General features: G+C 44.5%; 1 protein-coding gene across 2 annotated transcripts in view; it reads left to right on the top strand.

Moving 5' to 3' along the window:
• Nucleotides 1–2039: 2039 nt before the first annotated feature.
• TGFB2 (transforming growth factor beta 2) overlaps nucleotides 2040–22928 on the top strand; it is a 58168-nt gene continuing 37279 nt past the window's right edge. For both annotated transcript variants that reach the window (XR_009274535.1, XM_058801310.1), the window contains exon 1: nucleotides 2040–2382. Coding sequence is in view for 1 of the 2 variants with exons in the window: in XM_058801310.1 (XP_058657293.1) it covers nucleotides 2040–2382 (343 nt within the window). In the remaining variant the exon portion in view is untranslated. The remainder of the gene's footprint in view (nucleotides 2383–22928) is intronic.

Below are 22928 nucleotides of genomic sequence, written 5' to 3'. Positions count from 1 at the left end.
AAACCTGTGATAACTTAATTCAGAAGGGAATGTAAAATGGGTGAGAGTAAATAAAAAGGCTACTTGATCACTTTTTAAAGTTAATGTACAGTGGTGATAAATGAACTGTAAAAGAAAAGCTTTATGGCATTAAGTTGAGGGATGCCTAGTAGACTGTGGAGTGATTTCCCTGGGGCAGAGTAGGGTATGGATGGAGGCTGTGATGTTTGTTGGCCAAAAGAGGCAGCGGAAAAATTGAATTACAGGCATAGCCAGAGCATTTGGGGCTTGAGAGTTTCTGTCAAGTGCAGATGAGGATGTATTTGCACACTTCTGACAGAAGTGGAGACCTCTGCAAAGGAGCAAATCCTCCTCAACTGTGGTCTCTCCCTCCTTGGCCGGTAGTACCGATTACCAAGGGATCCGGGGAACAGCGAGCATTGCCCAAAACACGCTTGGAAGTGAAAGCGAGGGGCAGTGCCGAAGAGCGTTCTGTGACAGAGCAGCGGGCAGAGCTGCCCCGCAACCTTGAACAGGAACGCGTCTGAGAGGTGTCCAAGAGGCGTGTTATTCTTCCTCTAACGCCAGAGTGCTATTTGGCCCAATTACTTTAATAATAGGTGCAAGAAGCACTAAAGCCTTTATTTTAAAAAGAAATAAAATAAAAGCCTGGCAGGACTTGCTTTTCCTTCTCGACTCCGGGCTGCCTCGCCTCTCCTCGCCCCGGGCTGAGGCACCTCGGCAGCGGCCGGGCTGCGGCGAGTCCCTGGCGGGTGGCGCGGAGGGGAATAAATAGCCGGGCGGCGGCGCGGAGCCCTCCGCTCCCGCAGCCCCTCCACGTCACTTCGCAGCGAGCCGAGCACGTGGGGCGGGGAGATCGTATAAATCTCCCTCTCCCTGCTCGGCCGTGATGTTATCTGCTGGCACCCGTCCCCTCCGCGCAGGGAGAGCCGAGGGGCCGGGGGCGGCAGGCGGGGGGCGCCGGGCGGAGCGCTAGAGCCGCCGGGGACGGGGCCAGCCCCAGCCCCGCGGGGGAGGCCGGCCGGCGGGCGGGTAGAGCGGCGCTGCGCTGCGGCCAGCCCCGGGCGGCCGGCTCCGCGCCTGCGACCCGCGGGAGGCTGCCGGGGCGCGGCGGCGCTGCCTCGCTGACTGCGGCGCGGGGTTGGCGTTTCGGAAGGAGGAGGAAGAGGAGGGAGCTGGGAAGAGCTGTGCGGCGCGCAGCGGCCCGGGCGGGGGTGGGTCGGTGCATGCGGCGCGGGGCGCACGCAGCAGCCTGCGGGACGCGGCCGGACCGGGGATCGCCGCTCGCCGCGGGCGCCGGGCGCCGCCGCGGGGCCGGAGCCGCCGCCTGCCGCTGCCGCCGCGCCGCGCGGGGCCCGGGGCTCGGCGCCGCCGGCCGGGCGCACACGTGCGCGGCTCTCGGTGCCCGCCCGCGCCGCCGCGGGGGCTGAGCGCCGCCGGGCGCGGGGCGGTGCCGCTGCCGCTGCCCTCCGGGAGCCGTCGGGCGCCGCGGGCGCACGGCGGGGCTGAGCGCCGCTCCGGCACCCTCTCTCTGCCGGCTGCGGCAGCGCCCTGCGATACCCATCACTGCGCCTTCTCGTCCTCCTCCTTTTTTTTTGGGTTTTTCCTCCCCCCTCTCTCCTCCACCACTTCAGATTTTTGTTTTACAGCGCGCTGAGAGCAGCCTCTCTGCCATTTACTTGATTTGCAGGTTTGTTGTATCTGGGGGCTTTTTTCCTCCTCCTTTTTTGCTGTCCGGTTCATTCCGCTCCCGAATTTTTATCTAGTTGTAGCAACTTGCTTTTTCTTTTTCTCCTTTTTTTTTTTTTTTTTCATATTAGTGGTGTTTTTTTCACTAGCGCCTCCCGTGCGTTTTCCGATTGCGGGCCGCTCTCGCAGCCCAGTTTTTAAGAGCATTTTGTCTGCAGATCTCCCCTTTGTTTGCACAGATCCCCTTTTTACTTTTTGAATTTTTTTTCTTGTTGTCGTTCGTTGTTAAGGTCACTTTTTTTTTTTTTTTTTTTTTTTTGGGGGGGGGGCGCTGTATTTAAACACTTAAAATGCACTGCTATCTCCTGAGCGTGCTCCTCACCGTGGATCTGGCCACCGTGGCTCTCAGCCTGTCTACCTGCAGCACCCTCGACATGGATCAGTTTATGCGCAAGAGGATCGAGGCAATCCGGGGGCAGATCTTGAGCAAGCTGAAGCTCACCAGCCCCCCGGACGAGTACCCCGAGCCCGAGGAGGTGCCCCCGGAGGTCATCTCCATCTACAACAGCACCAGGGACCTGCTGCAGGAAAAAGCCAACCACAGAGCCGCCACTTGCGAGAGGGAGAGGAGCGACGAGGAGTATTATGCCAAAGAAGTTTACAAAATAGACATGCAGCCTTTTTACCCCGAAAGTAAGTCCTCTGTGTGTGTGCATGCGTGCGTAATTTCGCCCCCGAGGCTTAGCGGTGCTCAGCGCCTTTAAATAGCACCCCCAAGCATCGAACTCTGCCTTCTTCGCTCGGCTCGCTTGTCACGCTCAGCATCGCTTAGGTGGCGGCTTGTAGGGTTTAATTTAGGTGGCAGGGTACCCGTGACTGGGTGGGTATGTCCTGGGGGATCACCTGTTGCCCCAGACCCCTGTGGGGTCCCCTCGGGATTCCTGGGGGTGCCTGTGCTGCCCGCCCCCCGTACCTGGGCACAGTTCCCCCTGCCGGGATCCCGCTCCCTCCCCGGCAGCCCCGTGTGCAGCCTCCAGAAAGAGCCAATATCTTTCCACTGCTCTTGTTTCCCTTGGAGTGTCTGGAACGGGCAGGTTTCCATCTCTCCATAACTGAAAAGAAAAGGAGAGGAGGTCTTAAAAAAAAAAAAAAAAGGTTGCCAGCTCGTCTTGTGTGTGTCCCTTTAGAACGCTGTCCCGGGGACTGCTGTTCGCGTAGGTGCTCAGAGAGGACAGAGACGTCCTCCCTCCTCTTCCCACTTTAACTAACCTCCCCTTTCGGTTCGTGGGCACTTCTCATTTGAGGTACAGAAAAACTTTTCCCTTCTGGGTAGCTTCGGTTCTTGGAACCTGTCTCAGCCCGTCTACCTTTTGCCTTTTTTAACGACCTTCTGGTGATCCATGCCACGTTTAGCACAAAAAAAAAAAAAAAAAAAAAAAAAAAAGAAAAAAAAAGGGGTACAAATGCTCTGTGCTGACCAAATCCACTTAGAATGATTAATAATCATAATTACGTGCCTTTTTGTTTTGGTAGTGAAGCTTAAGTGCATAGAAAAAAAAAAAAGAAAGAAAAAGCACCGCACTGCCTTAAAAGAATCTAGATCATCATCATACCGAGGAAAGTGAAATACCAGAAGCAGAAAATAACTTCACCGTTCACATAACCAAACCCTAGTCCCTAGTCATTTCATTTAGCTCGCTTCCCTCCCCCACCACTTGATGCCCTATATACTTGCTGTCTGTTTCTCAAAAGCACATAGCTCTTGCTTAAATAGATAATTCAGCCATCTTGGTAACTTTATCCTAGAGTTTCTAATTGCATTTTCCCCTTATTTATTTTTGGTTTAGCAAGTTGTAGCTTTGGGGCTTGCTCTGTCTTGCATGGGATAGTCCTAGGATGCCAGCCAAGGTATCTGAGCCCCACGCTCTGTGCAGCTGCCTCCCTTTCTTCCTTTAGTCTTAAATGACAACATCAGGTACAGGACATCCTGGCAGTCAGAGCCATTTTATTATTGTAATTATGGCACCATCCTTAATAGCCATGATAAATACACTCCACCCTTGTTACCCTTGGGGAAGAAATACTTTATTTTTAAAAAAAAACCCTGCATATTTGGAGCCAAGTGGGTATGAGCAGAGCAGTTCAATATAATTCATAGCCATAGCAAGAACACAGAAGTCATGCTTGTTTTCCACGTTGATGTGCTGTATTATTTTGCTGGTGGTTGTGGTAGAAGTCAGCATTTCGTTTTGAGATCTGTTAGATCATACCCGGGGCAGAGGAGCACCTATGGGCAAAGGTTGGGAAGACCTCTAGCAGTGCCTTGGTTTGGGGAGTTGGCCCTGTAGCAGAGAGTCTCTGAGAATTGTAAAGTGCATCTGTCCTGAGCACATCAGTCCTCGCTTCAGCAGACTGCGGAGACCCAGCAGTCCAAAATGCAGCTGCATACTTCCCAGAAAATTAAAATATCTGTGGTGTGTGAATTGGATGATATTGGCAAAAGAGGATCTATTTTTAAAACGCTGTCAGGGGCCAGGTTTGGTGTGAGGTATCGATGGAGGCTGTGGAGGAGCGCAGGAGATTGCAGGTATCTACCAACAGAGTGCATCAGACGTTTGGGATGCGAGGGCCAGCACACCCAGCACTACTGTGCAGGCTGTCGCTAACATCAGAGTAAGTAGGTTAACTGTTTTTCCACTGCTCTCTAGTTACGCTGGATGGAGCGAACCTTTCCAAAAAAGACAGTAAGGAAGAAATCACTCCACCATATTTTAAAGGAAGAAATTGAAAGCGCAGCTCTGGCGGCCACAGGCACTTTCTCATCAGCACTTCAGAGTGGATTTTTTTAACTCTGCAGTGTCTGCTGTGTTGGAGAATGGTAGGAGGGAGAAGGGCATCAGTGTGAATGCACTGGAGGTCAAAAGCTGCTGGAAGGCAGGCATGGGAAAGATCAGTGGTTCAGTTTTTACCACAAGTTGTTAATGTTCAGAAACTGACTACAACCCAAGTATTACAAATATGCTCTAATTATACTCATAGTCACCAATATATCACTACAGATCGCTGATAGGTCTTAGTGGAGCATTTTCTAAAGTTCAGACTAAATATTTTTAGCAATGAAGAGATTTAAAAGGAAAACTATAAGAGATACTGTATATACCCTAAGGCATATTTTGTCTTAAATATTATCCTTGGCCAACTGTACTGTATAAATACAGTAAATATGAATAGAACTGGCAAGATGCCAATCTCCTGGGATGAATTTTAGTCAAGAAGGTATTTACGGGATATAAATAATACTGTGTCAACATTTAAAGAAGGGATCTGATTAGTTTTGAAATTATTCATATTAATCTTTTCACATGCTGTTAATTTAAGGCTCAAACTAAAGTTGTGCTAAGGTTTAGTGATAGTTTGCACTGAGGAATTAAGGGGGCATCTGGCTTGAGGGTCCACTTGAGGTTAAGGACACATCGAGATATAGGTGAAATTCAGTGAGTCAGGGACTGCATGACCCAAAAGCAACAGATGCAAAAGAAGTGTCAGAAAAAGTACTACAAAGACACTTGGAAGAAACAGAAAGCTTTTGTCTGTCAAACATACCTTGTGCTCAGGACAGTATGCATCTGTGTGAGTCTGAATTTCTCCTAAGTTCAGAATTTAAAGGTTTTTCAGAGGAGTTTAAAGAGGAAGGCTGGATATGGTGTTCTCTGAGCATGACATCGCAGAGTTCTTGGGAGTTTTGTGTCTAGGCAAAGTTACCTGAGTAAATGCTTAAAACTGGTTACTGTGAATCCTGGATCACACTAGAAGCTTATTACTTACCAGTTGTTCCCTGAATATCTAGGGCCTGATACTTAAGCTAGGTGATGATTGCTATTGCACTGAGAGTAAACAGAAATTAAATGCCAACACAATTAAGGATTGTGAATTGTAATGCTAATGAACAACAGGCATACTTGAGAAGAACAGGCAACACTTGTATTTGGAGGCAAAGGCCCATTCTATCATCTTCATTCAAAGCAATTTCTGCTACAGTCAGTGAACTGGTTTGCAGAGATAGCTTAAGGCCAATGCAGGTAAATTTTCAAGTTTTCTGCATTCTTGAAGATAGGTTTATAAGTACTCATTAGGCTAAGAAAACACAGTTCTTCTGGGTTTGGGCCTGTTTTTTCATGAGTTTTAAGCTGTCATAGTGTGAAGGAGCCTCTATGGGTTCCATCCTGCCCTGGTGGTTAGGATTAGTCTTCTCGGGAGCTCTGTCCCATGAATATTGCTTTACACAGGCCATCCTTCTGCTGAATATTTGCCCCATGAAAGACAACATTATAAGCTGTCAGGGCACAGTGACATGCTTCTACTTTATCAACAAGGACTCAATTTACCAGCAATTACACATATGTGGGTTCCTTGTCTTCAGGGTACCAGAACAGCTCCTGCAGACGGCTCCCAGCACTGACTGCATCATTACCACAATGTTAACAGCTCACCTGTGTTTGCATTTGGCACAGCACACAGTCCAACCTGACAGGCTTTCCCGTGTTATTAATTATATGGGAACAGACTCAGAAGGAACAACTTATTTAAAAAATTTCTAGCTATGCTGGACCTACGGTTGTGCTCTGAAGCATCTCTTGGTGGAGATGGTGTTTGCCAGGCATAGTCTCTGTATTACAGACAGCAATGTGAAGGCTTTCCCAAGGAGGGACATGGGGGGAACAGTTCCTTATTCCATAAGGAATGACACTTAATGCAGTCTTCGTAGGTGAAAAACCCCAGGAAATTGCAAATGGCTTTAGAAAGGCACAGGGTAATTTTCTAGACAGTAGTCCTCTACATACTGAGAGGGATAATAAAATAACATGCTCTGGTGCACTAATGAAGGGCAGCACCACATGTGCTTCCTGCCTGGCTTCTGAATCACCAGCCACTTTTGCTGTGAGCAGGGTGCCAAGCTGGGAAGCAGGGGGAAGGTCCAGGAGGCAGTCTGGAGTGATACATGGTCCTCGAGTTCCTTCCAGAGGATGAAGCCTACAGAAAAGCTAAACACCCATGACCCCCCTCTTTGATACTGCCTGGTCAGATGAGCTACAAGACAGGGCTATATTCCCAAGTCCTTTCCATTACCCTCCTGGAATTCGTCTCTTGTGTCTGTTTGAAAGAGGCACTTTTTACTGTAGTTTGGTGAGTGAGAAGATTTGAATGAATCGTGGAATCATTTAGTTTGTAAAAGACTTTTTATGTCATCTGAGTACAAGTGTTAACCTATCACTGTGAAGTTCACCACTCAGCCATGTCCCTGTGTGCCACAGGTATACTTTTAAATACCTCCAGGGATGATGACTCAGCCACTTTCTGGGCAGCCTGTTCCCATACTTAAAAGCCCTTTTGGTGAATATGCAGCAGTGCCCTGCTGCTCCCCACCCTCCAGCCATTGACAGTGAATGTTTTATAGTCCCAGAGACCTTTCTGGAAATGTGCCCTTGTCTTCTTCTCCTGGCCGGAGATGTGCAGGGAGTGCCCAGGACTACTGTGAGTGGGTGATTGAGTGAGGAAAGCAGAGCATCATCTTCATTAGATACTGGTGAAGCAGAGCATCATCTTCATTAGATACTGGTTTTAGCCTTTCTCCTCTTTGGTACTCTGCGTGAGATCTGTAGTGGCCATCAGGATGGCTGGGCTACTTTGAAGTTACTACTTCCAGCATTTTGCTGTCAGCTGGAGATTCCTGTCTGCACCAGCAGTGAGGAAGTGGATGAATGTGAGAACTGGCTGTCATTCTCAGTGAGCTTCTTCAGCACAGCCCTGAGACATGCACGGAGCTTCACACACATGAACAGGCTTATTAGCATTAGGGCTCTGTGTATGCCTAATTAGCTTCCTGAGTTGGGGCCCAATTTATGGTGCACTTGCAGGGATGAAGAAAGCCCGACAGTTCAAATCCCTCTCACTGTGTTGAGATCTGCCACTGGGGCATGGGAGCCCTGTGAGAAGGAAATGCTTTACAGCATATTTTAGAGGGGAAAGAAGAAACTCTTCAGTGATCCTGAAGAAGGCTGGCCCTGTTGGGCAGCTGCTGTGATGTGCTAGACTGCTCCTGTATTACGGATAAAGAGAGGAACCCCAGGGTATGGTGACAAAACGAGTCATGAGTGAAGATACACAAATGTTTTTGTTCCTGTTGTGAAACCACATGCAGCAGGTTTTCAAGCAGGCAGCTTTTAGCTTGAGGATGATTTGCTCCCCAGGTATTATTTAATGTAATAATGTGTTACGGATGTTTCTGCTGGTTTGTTTTGATTAAAAGGATTGGCTTGGTCGTTTGTTTAGGGAAAGCTCGCACCCTGTTTTCCACCACAGGCTGTTGTTTGCTTCCCCTTCAGTCTGTGCTGTGGATAGTCAGTGCCTAGCTCCAGCATCACTCTCACTTAGCCTCCTGTAGTAGTCAATCTGAAGCAGCAATGTTTCTTCTTAAAACATCTCCCCCGTGCTTGTCCTTGCTGTCTGTGCCGTGTTAAGTGATTACAGCTGGGCACCCGACTGCACAAAGCACACAGCTGCAAGGTAAAGAGGAGAAACTGAAAGATTTGTCTGTAACAAGACAATAAAATGTTGGGGGAAAAAAGCCTTAGTGTCAGGGGTTGTGTTTTATCTCCTTCCAGTGTGACCAGTGGTGTTTGGATTTATGAGTTACTCATGAGGCTGTTCACTGCTGTGGTTCTCTTAGCTTGAATGGCACAGGACTGGCTTTGCAGAAATGAAGTGCTAGACCTGGCTTTGTTAGACCTGTCTGGTCTGAACAGTTTTTTACGTGTTTTTGATGCTATACAAGTTGGTCCACAGTAGAGAAGTTGCTTCTTTGGATTAAAGAGCATTCTTTCAAACAGCCAGGTGTTCCGAAGGGAACATGGCAGTTCATGCCACTGGGAAAGCTTCTGGCTCCTTGTATTGGAGGCTCCATTGGATGGGTTAAGGCAGCTGTGCAGAGAGACTGCTCGCTCACCGTGAGCAGACAGGCTCTGCTGGAATACATCTTGTGTTGTTTGGGCTCTCTGGCATCCACGTTTGGTTTCAGGAGATGCTGAACCTCACAGGCACCCCTGCAGCAGATTTATGGCAGAGTGTGGAGAGGATCTTTGAAACATCTCTCCCTTGTTCAGGTTTTAGTTTGGACAGTGACTGAGAAGTGCTTCTCATTTCAGGTGCGATGCTCATTGACATGTTCAGGCTCTTCATTGTAGAGCTGAGCTTTTCCTCTGAATCCCCCTTAGGAGGGAGCCTCTTTTTATTGTTATATAATACTTAGTACAGTGTGGTGCTGACTTCAGGTTATTAAAAATAACTGTATAAATTATAAAACATAAGTTGACCTCATAGCCGACCCTGCTTTGAGCTGGAGGTTGGACTTCCAACATGAATTAACCTGTAATCCTTGTAATACTACATTTTAATGCAAGGAAAACAATGCATTGTATTTCAGCTTCCACAGGGTGGTCTTGATTCAAGTGTCACCACATTTCTAAAGGTATGCTGTTTTCTGCCAGTCTTGGATTTATCCCTCTTCTGTAGCTTTCTTGCATCAGAATGTTCCTGTTCTTCTCTCCCTCTGTGCACACTTTTATTTTGTTTTTCTTGCTTGAATGTTGCTTTTCAAATAAGCATGGTAAGTTGCATAAAAATAGACTACTGTATTGGACTTCAGCAAAAGCTGTGGCATAGTTTTAGGCAAACGGAGGAGGGGCGGGGAAGGAAAATGTTGTGATACTGACCTTTCACTTTGCTTGTTTGGCTCCTTCCCATCGTATCTAACCCACGCTGCACTGACAAATACCGCATCTGTCTTGACAGGCAAGTTCACAAATAACCATTCATTCATAACTTGGAGCTGCTGTAAGACTCCTTATGGATTGCTTAATCTGACAGTTGTGCATTTGAGCAGAGACTTTGAAGCAGAGACTCTGCAGAGTGCCCGTGAGTTGAGGCTGACTTTGTGAGGGCTCGGAGGGAGGTCTCGGTGAAAGGGGACGCTGTGCTCGGGGCGCGGTGCGTGTGTGCAGGCGTGCACACGCGCGCGTGCGTGCGTCTCACAGCATTGAAACAGCTGTTGTTGCCAAAGCCCAAATTGGAATGTTCTGGGAAAGATAATTTAATTTTTAGCTTCTGGATTCATTTCAGTGATGGTAATTTCAACACTTCCTGGGGAGAGTCTATCGGTGGTTATGTGCATCAAATGCAGCCGTAAATCTGTCATTCTTTCCATTTCAGTTTTTCAGGCTTACAACTTCGTTATTTTTCCCTGTTTGGCTGGTGTTAGTATCCAATGTTTTCTCTGGCTTCATCTCTTTTAAATCCCTGCTTTGAATTTTAAAAGGCAAGCTAAGCCTGTTGAAGTTCCTTCTCCTATACTTGTTTTTGTTTACTTACAGCATTTGCAATTCAGCAGCTATCTCAGCTGAAATAGTGATGGTAATATATCTTTACCATAGTGATGATTGAAAGATAGGAATCAGAACATGTTGGTTTTCATTCCTTGGGGTGGAAAAAAAAAACAATCCACAAAATCCCCCAGCCCTGTGGGTGAACTTTGTAATCACAAGGCTGATAAACTAATAGGTGTAAGCACACTGACTCTTTTGAAGTGGTCAGAAAACACCTCACAATCACTTATTTGATGGAGGCTTCTGCAAAATAATACTTACTAATCTTGAGCCTGCAGTTATGTTTACAGCTGATGTCCAGTATCCCAGATTGAGAGAGCAGTCCTTGCTTATTTGCGTGGGCATTGTCCAGTATGTATAAAATTACTTCTTTTGGGCTTTGGGCAAACAGTCATAAAGATCTCTAGGCCTGCCAAGATGTACACTTGAAAGAACACCTGCAAAACTTTACATCTTCCAAACAGCATGTAAAAACAATGCTGCAAATTCTGCCTCTTCTGATGCAGCAGTGGGTTGAAACAATGGCACAAGTGGTGATCAGAGCCTGGTGTTCACCAGAGCCTCGGGCAGGCTGCTGCTCCTGGTCCCGTCTCTGCTTGGTCTCATGGGTGGCCCAGACTAGCAAAGCTGAGAGACATCTCTGCTCTCCCTGACTATGGAGGGGCAGCTCTGCCCTTTGCATCATAGTTCCTGCCCTTTGTGCTTGGAGGCTTTGGTGCAGGATTTGATCCAGCTGACTGGAGAATAGTTAAGCAGAGCAATTAATGAATGCCTAGCAAGCAAAATTTATGAATGCCAAAGTTCAGGTCCACTGGCAGTTCATTTCTGCCTTCAAATGCCTGCAGGGGATATAAGGGATATTTGCCTTCAAGGAAGGATAAATGATATATTGTATTCTCCAACATGATAGGACATTGTAAACAGTCTGGAGATGTGTTGGATCTGTGCAGATCATTGATGTTCTCATTCTCGCCCAATCTCCAAGAGATCCAACCCAGTTTTCTTGGCTGTTGCAGTTGGCTCTGGGCCTCCCTGGCAGAGCAAGGCCTTGTATGTCTTGTGCCAATCACTGCTTTATGCTCAGATTTTTCTTGATGCACGCTTTGGAAGTGAAGTAGCCACATTTCAACACTGAGGTTTGCTGAAAGATGTCTGTAGGTTTTGCTTGTCGTGCTCATTGCATGTTTATCCAGCCCATGATGGCAGGGTATTGCAGCAGACACACATCCCTAGGTCTGTGAGGGGGGAACAAGTTCCAGCTTTCTTGAAAATCAATCTGCTGTTCTGATCTGGTGATGTGATAGGAGCTGAGAGGCTCCCTGCCAGGATATACAGTGTGCAAAGCAACGGAGCTAAGTGAGCAGCTTTGGCCCAGTTTGGATGGGCTTGGAACAGATTGCTGGGGGCCTGACCTTTCTCTCCCTCTTTGAATCTGGATTCCAGCTTGCATTGCTCCCTGATGCTAGGAGCCACGTATTTGGAAGTTTAGCATTCCCCTTGCTAATCACAGAAGAAAAGAGCCCCAAAAAAATCTAGTAAAAGAGGTATTTATGAAGGTGGCCATAGTCTATTACAACAATATCATATGTCTGAAGGAACTTGCTTCTTTCCAAGCTGCAGTCCCATTATTTACCACACTGTATTGGGAAACCTAATTTTCTCTGGCTGGAAGTGTATTTGTTGGGGTGGAGTCTGGAAAGGGATCTGCCTCATGCGCACTTGGCATCACCGGGCCAACTATACATGATGCAGTCAAACCTTTCCATTTCTCTGCTGTTTGAGAGTATGTTCCCCAGATTAAGGGCCCTGGTCCAAAGCCTGCTGGAAGTCTTTCCACTGGCTGCAGAAGTCTTTTGTCAGGTATTAGGTGTCATTCCTTTGTTTCAGGGAGTAGCCACATCTCCAATATATATTGGGGCGTATTACTGGAATATGGTGCTTTGCCCTTTATTGAGCTTCCACTGGAGACATTCTTCTGCATAAGGCCCTGAAAAACAAACACCACGTTTGAAAATAAACACCTTAGTTAGCCTTATTGATGGACTACATTTGTTGGCAGATGTCATCTGGCATCAGCATATGGTGGCAATATGGCAAGAACTGCAGAATGCAGAGAAGGAGGAATGAGTTAAAGTCCTGCACTTCTTAGGTATTCCACATCTTCCCTGGTCTAAAATAAATGACCATCTGACTGCAAAGGTCTTGGCAAATAAACATGCCATAATATATCTTTATCATCCTCCCTACAGCGAGTTTTTGTCTAGAAGTTCATCACTCCACATCCAGAGGCTTCTTAGGAACATGTGCAAAATCAGACCTCAGCGCCCAGAGCAGGGAAGAATCTAAAGGCTTTGACTGAGAATGTGGCAAATCTCTGTGCAGTGGACTGTAGAGAAAGGTCAGGGCTAAGCCAACAAGATGTTTTTATGTTATCAATAAAATCTTAGAAGTCAGTTCTGCATGGAGCGGGAGCCAGGAGGACCATTTCTGAAAGTCTTTTTGCTACATGATATATTCTGAGTTTACAAGCTGGAAAGCCAAGGAGTTTGGGAACAGGAGCTGTGCTTATAGCATGAAGGTGCATGTGGTTTTACATAAAGCCTCTCTGACTTGATGTGTCTCTAAGCTCACAAAATAATGAGTTAACTTCTGAGATACATTTTTTTGCATGGATGAAGAACTGGAGCAATTTAATTTGAGTCAGTAAAGTCACTCCAGATTTTTTCCTGTGATGTTGAAACTGGATTCTGTGCAGCGATTGTTTAGGCAAGAGGAACAGTCCTTGTGGCCAGGGCTGTAAGCAGCACCGAAAGGAGTGGTTTCTTTGTAGCCTTGGAGAATACCAGCCTTTTGTTCAGATGAAGACTGAGGCAGTTCAATCTGCTTTGCTGATAAGAAATGTCCTGAATGCTGTTTTGTATCATATTTGTACTGTACACTTCTCAAAGCCTGAAAGGACTCAACATCCAGCATAGGTTGTCAGGGGTTTGTGTGTTTTCTTTTTTGCAAAAAAGCAAAGCAAAAAGCTCGGTTTGTGTTCTATCTATGTGGTACTTCCTGTGTCCTGGTGGGATGAGATTTTATTTGATTCAGGTTATGAATCCAAGTGTTTTGGTTCTTGTTTAATATAAGGCGATATTTTAATGTCGCAGGATATAAAGTGCCTTAATTTAAGTACAGCCAGACCTGCAGACACCTTTCTAATTGAGCCTGTATGTTGCCTGGCAGCTGAAGGAGGTGCTCATCTCAGCAAGAATGAGGTGTTCTTCTCAGGGTCTTTCAGGTCTGTTCACACTCATTGCTAATCAACAGTTGGTGTCATACTTCAGAAAGGATGAGACTGATACTGCTCTGGGAAGCTTTGAGTTATGATAGAATGGACAGGTTAAAAAAGCTGGAGGCCCTGATTATGGTCTTCTGATCTCTCTACCTGCATATTCCAGGCCAATGAGTTTTGTATTAATTCATTTTTGAAAGAGAGTTCACTACACACTTGTAAATTATTCTATTGAGTAATTACAGGGACTAAAAATGAGTATCTTTGTGGTTTAAGTTGTTTAGCTTCAAGTTCTAGAATTTGAATCTGGTTTAAACCTTCATTTGCTATTTTGAAGACCCATTGTCAGATCTGTGGGCTTTCTGTAGGTACCCACAAAAAATTGAAGTTTTGGAGGGGGAACAGATCTGGCTGAGAGTAAGCAGGCATGGCTGCTGGAAGACCCTGCAATAAGCAGCCAGGAGCTTGGCACAGGCTGCTTTATCCAATTTCAGATGTCTTTCAGATCTGTAGACTGGGATCAAGCCACATCTCTTTAAAGTTAAGTGCATTGTATGTAATCCATGAGATACTTCCTAGCCGTTTCAGTTATTCTCATGGCTCCCCTCTAAAACTCCTCTGCTTTGTTCATGTTCTGCTGAGACTGTGGACAACAGTATTGGACACAGTATTTCAGGAGTGGCTGTGCTATTATCAAGTTACATGCATGTTGCAAATTCCTTTAATTCAATACTACACAGTTCATGCAGCTAACTTTGGCAGTAACTTTGCCAGGAGCTCTATGAGGAGAAGTTAAAATTCATGCTTGGGTAATTATCCACCAGGGTCTCTCCCAAGTTCTTTTCAGAGATGCTGACTATCATCAGATGGAGTCTCCTACTTTGTGAGTATGGTCCACTTTCTCTGTCCTACAGCTGTATTCCCATACTGAAAAACATGGACATCTTGATAATTCAGGATTCAAGTCACTCTATTTCAGTGCATCTTCTTCATTATTTAACACACCCATATCATTGTTGAATCTGCAGTTGATTAGTAATGGTTTGGTTTCCTTCCTGATGATGGATGAAAATATTAGATAGTAGAGTACATTAAAGTGGGACCTTTGTAGATGCTTTCCTCTCAATAATGGTTTGCTGTCTACCATTGTATTTGAAGTCTCATAAAAACACAAGGCTTTGATTAATTTACTGCCTGGCCCTGTTGGTGTCCTGTTGTTCTTGTTTCCTAATGAAGCCATTATGTAGCACCAGCTTAAATGTCTTGCAGCTGCCCAAGTACATTATATTAAAACAGTTGTCTTACCTGCCCGTGTCACTCACTGGTGCAGCTTGAATTGCTGCTAGTAAAGTCCAGGGTAAAGAGCAAAAAGGTCTCTTTTGCACTCAAAGGTACAGACCAGTGGGATCTCTTTGCCTGAGCTGCTATGGATTATACTCCCTTAGTTCCTCTGAGCTCATCCTCATTCCCACACTTCACATATTTTTTCTGGGATCAGTATAAGGCTGACTGTGTAAGTGCGATATCACGGATTGCCTGGTTAGGATTGTGTATGAACAATTACATTCTGACTCAAATCTTTAAGGTAGTTTTTGGTGTTTAGGATTGATTGAAAACTAGTTTTAATAATTTCCATTCTTTCCTGGACAGCTCTTTAAAAAGTCCTTATGCAAGTTATCCAGTCTTACTTGTTTTACGATGTTGTTTTAAGGCCTTCTAAGTTGCTGCTGGAATTAAAAATAAGAAATCTGTTCATCTTATACTTGCCTAGCTTTTGTATCTACAGAAGTATATTTCATATTTCTGTACTTCAATAGTTTTTATGTAATGGAGGAATATCACTGTTAAGCTTCCTCAGTACTAAGGTAAATTTCATGTCTAAGTTTCTCGGCCATGGAGCTGCTCTTCCCATTTGTTTTTTCATGTCATGCAGTTATCTGCACTTCTTGTTTTCTGATGTTATAGTAGTTCTCAGCAGCTATTAGTTTTAGTTTTAGGCTTTTTGGTAATACATAGTTGCACTTTTTAATTTTATCTTCTTAGGGTGGCATTCTTGTGGTTTTATTATGGTTCACAGACAATTTTCTAGTCTGAGTGGTCTTTGTTGATTGTGTATCATTTCTACTTGTCCAGCAAGCTGTCAGTCCATTTTCCTGTCCTGCTTTCTCTGTAAACACTTCTGTCCACTTGATTCAGTTCATCATTGTATCATCTTTGTATGACTGTATTCTTCATAATACTAAACTCATATGTTCAGTTCTCCCAAAATCAGGGACTTCCCGATTTTGTGCCGAACATGAGGTACTGTCTTCTACCTGAGCTTTGAATCTTGCCTGTCAAGCACCTTGCTTTGTCTTAGAAATAAATCAGTACTTAGGTCTGGCTCTTTGAAGTTGCTTAGTTGTTGAAGCGCCAGCGATCTAAAGTCAGGGTTCTGTAGAGACAAGCTTATCAGAAAGTCACCGTATTTCCTCAGGAGCCAGGTGCAAAGATGCGGTGTGGCAGAATTTGGTGGCACGAGGAGAGGTGGCACCCAGTGCTCCAGGCTGCAGGGTGGGTGGGGATGGGTTATCTGGGGCTCGCACCATTGGCAACCCTTCCTCTGAGAAGCAAGGGGCCAGACACTCCAGCTGTGAGGTTAGTTCTCCTGCCAGAAACCAGAATTTTGGAAGGCAAATAATATTTTTGGGTTTCTTTTCCATGTTCAATAGCACAAGACATGGGAGACCTCCAAGTCACTGACTCAGTTGGTGACTCCATGTGCAAAGTAGTGAGCCATTAACCTATAAAGAAATTTCACTTGTACCAAAAGTAGTGTAGAAGGCATAAGGGATCATAAGTCATCCTAGTGATTGCTACTTAGTAAATGACTTTGGCATTTGCTCCTTATCTGTACTTAAATAATACGAGTTGATATGCTCATGAGCACTAAATTGGAACTAACTCTAGCAAGTATCTTCATGGAGCAATCCAGGTAGTTACTTTTTTTTACAAGTCACTGTGCCAAAGAGAGTGACCAGTTCCTCTGCATTAATCCTCTCTGAGTTAGCCATGATTCCATGGTAGCAGGATTTGTGCCTAGCTGAACTTGAAGCTCTGCAGAGGAGTTTCTCCAGGTTTTATTGTACTATTCTCTCCTGTCTGTGCTACAACTTCTAATCCTTCCACGTCCATCTCTATGGCTGTTTCTGGGCTCTGTGAGCAGACACATTTCCCATGGAGTAAATGATGCATTTTAGGGATCTTCAGAAGTGGCCTGGGAGCTTCCTGGCCAGCTGCAGTGAAGAAGCAGAGGAAGGAGTTGAAAGCTGAGCGCCTTTGCATGGGCAGACAGGTGTGTGTTCCCTGCTTGCGGGCAGCCAGTGGCACTTCCAGTGGCTGCAGGGATGTCCTGAGAGAGGCTTAAAATCTCTGTGCTTTCCTGTTCCTGATTTGCACTGCAGAAGGGTGTAAATAATTTTAATTGTAATTACTGTTACAAAGCAGGAAGGATTGAACAATTTTAATGTGGTTTAAAACTTTCACTTCCCTCTGTCTCTAGCATTCATCTGTTGTCTGCTGTCTTTATCTTAATCATTTAAAGATGTGTTGCCTGTGCTTTGAGTCTGTGAATCTTTACTTCTCTGCAATGAAAAAAAACCCCAACGTAGTTTTCCTTTGCTTTTCCTTCTTCATAATACTTTTACTTCTTGTAAATAAAAATAATTCTTTTTTCCTTTTTATTTTTTTTTTTCTCCGCAGAGTAAGAGGGTTGGACAACCCAATCTGCTTTTCTTGAGAATAGCTTGCTTTCATTTCCTCCTGCAGCCAGGGAATAGTTTGGAAGGGCTGTTGCCTGGACCCTTAGCCGAGCAGGAGCAGGCAGCCAGCTGTGCTGCTTGCCAGGGGAACAGGAGTGCTTCTGGCAGAGGTGGGGCGGGAGGAACTTGCTTTCATCTCCTCCACTCTCTGCAAGGCACTCCTGAAATTTCCTGACCACTCTGAAATCTTCCCACTTCTTAATCTAACTAGTGAGGCCCATTTGTATAGAAAAAAAAGTTATAAAGGGAGAAAATGCAGCTTGCTCTTATAAACAGCAATGGATTAAAAATGCTCATAAGGGAAGATGGGTGCTCCCACTTGTCTGGTCACCATCACTGTTCACCTGCTGTGAGTGTCCTTTTTGTACAATCATCCACATACATTTCTTCTGTTAAAAACAAGTATGGTTTATCCTATTCTATTTTATTTATCATAGGTGGGTTTGGATGTGCTGGAATCTTCTGATTCCTTTTTTTTTCTTTTCCAAATTTCTTGGCATGTTTGGATTTGTGGGTTTGCTTTTGGGTGCACTGAGTGTTGCAGAGTACCACAGCCCTGTTGCTGAGGTGAAGTCTTGTGCAGGAGGAGTGCACTGCATTCTGGCTTTGGACTCCTGCAGACAAGTTGCTGTCAGCAGCACTGCAAATGCTTTACTTCTTGGAGTGTTCTCTGAAGTGAAATGTTGCAGGTTTCCCTGTAAAATCGAATTAAACTTAATTCCTTGGTCTTCATTGCTGGGGCCTTTATCAGAAATACATAAGCAAGAAAGCTTTAAGCCTCTGGGAAAAAGTTTGGAAGTATCTATCCCTTTTATGGTTTCATCACAGACATGTTTCAGAAGAGGTCCCAGTGTGAAAATGACTCCCATGGAGAAGCCTTTCTTTTATTTGCCTCCAAGACTGACTTGCCTAAATCTGTAACTGTTTGCTTGCCTTCTTCCTAAGGCACTTCAGTGCTACCTGGAGATGCCATGGACCCTCATGCCACCTTTTTAAGTGATACATTCCTCTATATCTGAACTCGTTCAGCTTTTACCATGAACCTTAAGTGGAGTCAGCAAACAGTGAGAGATTCGTGGTTTTGCTTGAAGTCACAACTGACCTACCAGTGGTGACAAAGCTCCTCCCCTGAGGAGTTGATTCTGCACTTGCACCAAAAGTGGTGTGAAATCTTTAAGCTGTACGAAACCTCAGTGTCATGGGGAAACTTTGCTCATGCTCCCATGTGTTTTTGAAGGTGGAAGAAACAATTTGTTTGAGGTTTTTTTTTATCTGCTTTTGTGAAAGTCTGGTTATGGCGAGGTGAGCTTTACAACTTCTAGTTTGGATTGTTGCAACTCATGATCCTGCAGTTGGATGCAGAAACTACTGATGGCTGACTTGACAAAAAGCAGCCAGTGCCACCAAGAGCAAATACATCTCGTGTGCTGTGCAAATGGAATTTGCTCCACCAAAATCTTTCTGTTAAAAATTTGTGTCCCTGCCTGGAAATTGGAAACCCTATGAGATCTTGGGATCCTTCTGCCTTAGAGATTTTGTTACAAATACAAAAATACCATCTTACTTCTAGCATTATGAGGCAGTGGTTGTGGTTTTGGGTATTGACAGCTAAGCAGGTGGGCATGAGCACTCTTAGTTCAGGGGCATTGGCAGATGCTCTGTGTTGTTTGTAACCTTTTCATTGCCTTTGACAAGGAGCTTTAAACTTTTATTGATGCCACCAAAGGGAAGAAATCTACATGAAAGCAGTCTTGTTCTTCTATGCCGGAAAAAGTGAAAAATAGAGAAAGAAGTTCACTATGGATGTTACTTTTTTTTTTTTCCCTTTGGTGTTATTGAGAGGTGCTAAGTAAAACATCCATGGGTAGGAAAGGTGCAGCTGGGGAGGCTGTAACTGCCCATGTTCAGTGAGTCAGGGCTCTCTACAGCTCCTGTAACAGAGATCCTTTTCTTTGCTCCCATTCTGGTCCTTCTAGTGCACCAGCCAACTTTCACCCCATATTGCAGCTGCTGACAGAGAGGTTTTCTGATGTGTGGAGCCAAGGGCCAACCACAATTTGTCCGTGTATTTACAGGGATCATTTCACTCCTCTAGAAGCGCAGCCAAGTATTTCTTGATAGAAACATGCTGCATCCATCTAACAACACTATCCAATTGAGGCAAAGTGGAGAATGCTGTAATACTTGTATTACAGTAGTTCCTGAAGTCCCAGTGAGAGATCAGGGCCCTGGTGCGTGAGGCGCTGTTGATCTCACAGTGCTTTTCCCAGCTCTACAGACCTTCCCATTTAAGCTGACAAGTCAGATAATGATGCTCTGTGGTATTATCAATTACGCTGCAAAAGGCACGCGTGCTTGAAACCAGAGATTTTCCTGTGATCTGAAATATTTCTTCATGTGAGAGTGTTCATCATCTCATCCAGATTGCTTATCTAGGAAGTGATCGCACATGAGAAATGGAGAGTTTTCATGTGTTCATTCACTGCTACTGGTCATTTTTTTTGTTTTGGTTTGGAGTTGGCTTTTTTTACAGAGCCAGACATTAATCTTGGCCTTACAGCCCCAATAACTATTATTTCTCATCAGCAGCATGGTGAGTCTGAAAAGAGAAATTAGAGTCATGAGGATATTTTCCCAGAAGATTACAGCAGTTATAATGGAGGTCAAACTCTTGGCTTCAGCTATTGGACTGTTTCACTTTAAACTTGAAATGCATATCAATGAAAGGAGCAAGTTCAAAGTTTAGCATGAAATAATGCCAAAGACTAAGGAGAGAAAAAAAAAAAACATGTCATAGTAATTTTACAAAAATTCTCCCATCACTCTTCACACTGAATGTAACTTTTCAAGCAATCTAACAAGGAATCACAAGATAATGAATCACCAGTGGAGGAAAGTGTCATGCAGCATAGCATCCTAGTTTGGGGAATTCACAATCAGGGAATAGAGTATCAGTTATAATTATTTACTGTGTTGTTTTGAGCACACACTTGGTTTTAATACCAGAGATTTTACTCATTATACTTGCATTATTATACATGTCAAGTATCATGGTATAAATTCCTCTAACACAAGGCTTATCTCTTTAACATAAGGAGCTGCTATGATTCATTAGTTAGTTCCAGGATAGTTGCAGCAGGCTTCCAAGTGCATTACCCAGGAAACAGAATGCTTTGAAGGAACATTGTTAAATTTTTAAGTTAGTTGGTCTCTGTGTGTGTAATTGGTATCCTGTAAAAATCATTCCCACGGGAAGGGTTTCAGAAGCCTGCCCCTCACTCTGGATGGAGTGGGAGCTTTCTGTGCATGGCCCTTGTTGTGTAATGGTTTTCATGATCCCTAGAGCTAACCTTCCGTGCTGCAGCTCAGACCTGCTCAGGATTTGTCCCTCATGAAGATGGAAAATGGGTCATCCCCTGCTTTCTGTGGGAGCTGTTCAGGTAGCTGGGGTCTGTTTTTATGTAACACCCTTTTTGGCTGAGCAGCCCAACTCATTAGTCCATGTTTGATAGCTCAGTAGTAATCTCATTCCTCTGCAGCACCCAGGTGGGTAGAGCTTCTGTTTTAACCGGGAACCACTGATAACTGCTGGCTCAGGGCAGTGTCCCAGTGCTGCAGCCTGCCTACTGTCTGTGTGTGTCTAGACCCCATTTCCCTCATTTGCTAACAGGCTCGTCAGTGTCCAAACATACTGAAGTCAAGATAAATGTCATCTGTGGTTTCTCCTCTAGTTGTAAAGTTTGTTATCCAGTCCTGAAGGCACTTCAGGTTGTTTGGACACTAATTGCTTCTGACAAGTCCATGTGAGCAGTTATTCAACTCCTTGTTTTCTTCCAGGTGCTAACAAATTGCTTGTTTGAATATTTTTCCACTCCCGTTCTGTCTTCAATTTCTCACTACCCCTCATTTCCCTCACCTCCCCTTTTATTTTAATTTATTTCTTTTAATAGATAGCATAGATTGCTCCATTTCAATCTTCTAGTGCTTGACACTGTATTTAAAATTATCTTTTCCTAATTGTGAGAGTAGTGTGGCAGGTATTTGCAGAAGGTTAGGTAACTGTAGAAGAATGTGCAGGTGTCCATAGTCCCTTGCACGCAAGGCTGTGCACTAGAGCTGCATTGCTTGTATAAGAAAGGCAGAAAAAAGAAGGATTGAATGTGTGTATCAGAGAGACTGTGCATGGATCTCTGCCTCTGATCATGGTCTGTGTCTGGGGTTTTTTTGCACTGTGCTGTGACCCTGGTTCATCAGCTGGCCATTTAGTTGGTTTGTTGCCTGCTACGTTTTTGGAGAAGCAAAAGAAAGTTTGGGAAGCCTGTGGAAATAGTTGTAAACAGCCAACTGAGTTGCTGGTTGTATGTTAAAGTCACATGTCAAATTTGAACAGTGTCACGATCATACCTGTTTTTGTTTTCCAAACCAACCTGTGAAATGATGGGTAGTATCTGTAGTATGTGCAGTAGTATTCTGTAGTATCTTTTACTTAAGTGCCTACAGGAGGCTGTCAGCTGAGAAGAATAGAGCTCAGCTGTGGCTCTCCCCATCTCACATTATTATTATTTTGATTCCTTTTTTCAGATGGAATTAGGATTTGATGTTCTTTCAAAAAAATGGAATTAGGATTTGATGCCCTTTCAAAAAAATGGAAGCTATGAAAAGAATGGAGAAAACAACTTCTAAGCATTTTTTCTTTGGCTACTCTTTTAAAATAACTGAATTAATTAAGAAGTAACTTTTTCTTACTCTTTTCAAGAAATCAAAATAAGGCTGTATCGTCTTTCTGACTCAGTGTACAATGTTGGCAAGGTTTGCTATCCCAGACATAGAATTGATATTTACGAGAAAAATAATTTTCTACATTCTTTGGGCTTTTGTTCTTTGGGTAGGGACTACTCAAGTTTCATGCTAGCACAGTACTCTGCCCTGGTCTCCAGGACAGTGGTATTTCATCTCTTCTAATTAACAGAGATTTTCAAGCATTATTTTTTTCCAGTGGCCTGTATTCGATGCCATGGATTATGTTACTTTGCACGAGTTTATCCTTTTTTACATTTCCTCTCTCCTTTTTTGCTTCAAGTCTCAGTGGCTCCTTTGCTGTATCCAGGTGCCCTTCCCTCCACCCTTGGGGTAGCTGGCAAGGAAGAAGGAGGCATTATGTATTTGCAGTGCTTTAGGCAAGTGGTGCCACAGATTAACTGGAGATGTGGTTTATCATACGTAGGTGCTATTCACCTAATCCTTAGATTAGCACTTTCATAATTTATTTCCAAAATGAGCTATTCAGTCTTTGTTTCCTTTCATTACACCCTGGAGCCATTGGATCTCCTTGCTTAGCTTTGACTTCTGTCCATTTTGACTCTGTCTTATTGGAAAGAGATGTGCAGTACTGAAAGGAAATATTTTGTGTGTGCGTGATCCCAGTTAATTTCTGTAGTAACAGACCTCACTTTTCCTTGCAGTCTGAGAGCACATTACTTTTGCTGCAGTGATGCACTGAGAGCTTGTTTATCTGCAGTACACCGTCAACCCTCGTCTTGCCATGTCCTTTCAGTTGAATAATTTTTTCAAATTTTTTTTGGCAGAGATTTTAATATTTAGGATCATTTTGTGCGTTCTAGTAATACTTTTGTTCATGTAAAATAACCTGTTGTGTAAATTTGAAAGTGGCAAAAAACTGTTCTTTGTTGCTTGACGTGACTGTCGGGTGTTTAGCTGGTGTCC

The sequence above is a fragment of the Ammospiza caudacuta genome, chromosome 3, assembly GCF_027887145.1.
Source record: "Ammospiza caudacuta isolate bAmmCau1 chromosome 3, bAmmCau1.pri, whole genome shotgun sequence".
Taxonomy (NCBI): domain Eukaryota; kingdom Metazoa; phylum Chordata; class Aves; order Passeriformes; family Passerellidae; genus Ammospiza; species Ammospiza caudacuta.
The sequence above is the reverse complement of the archived record's forward strand: the minus strand, read 5'-3'. Positions and strand labels throughout refer to the sequence as shown.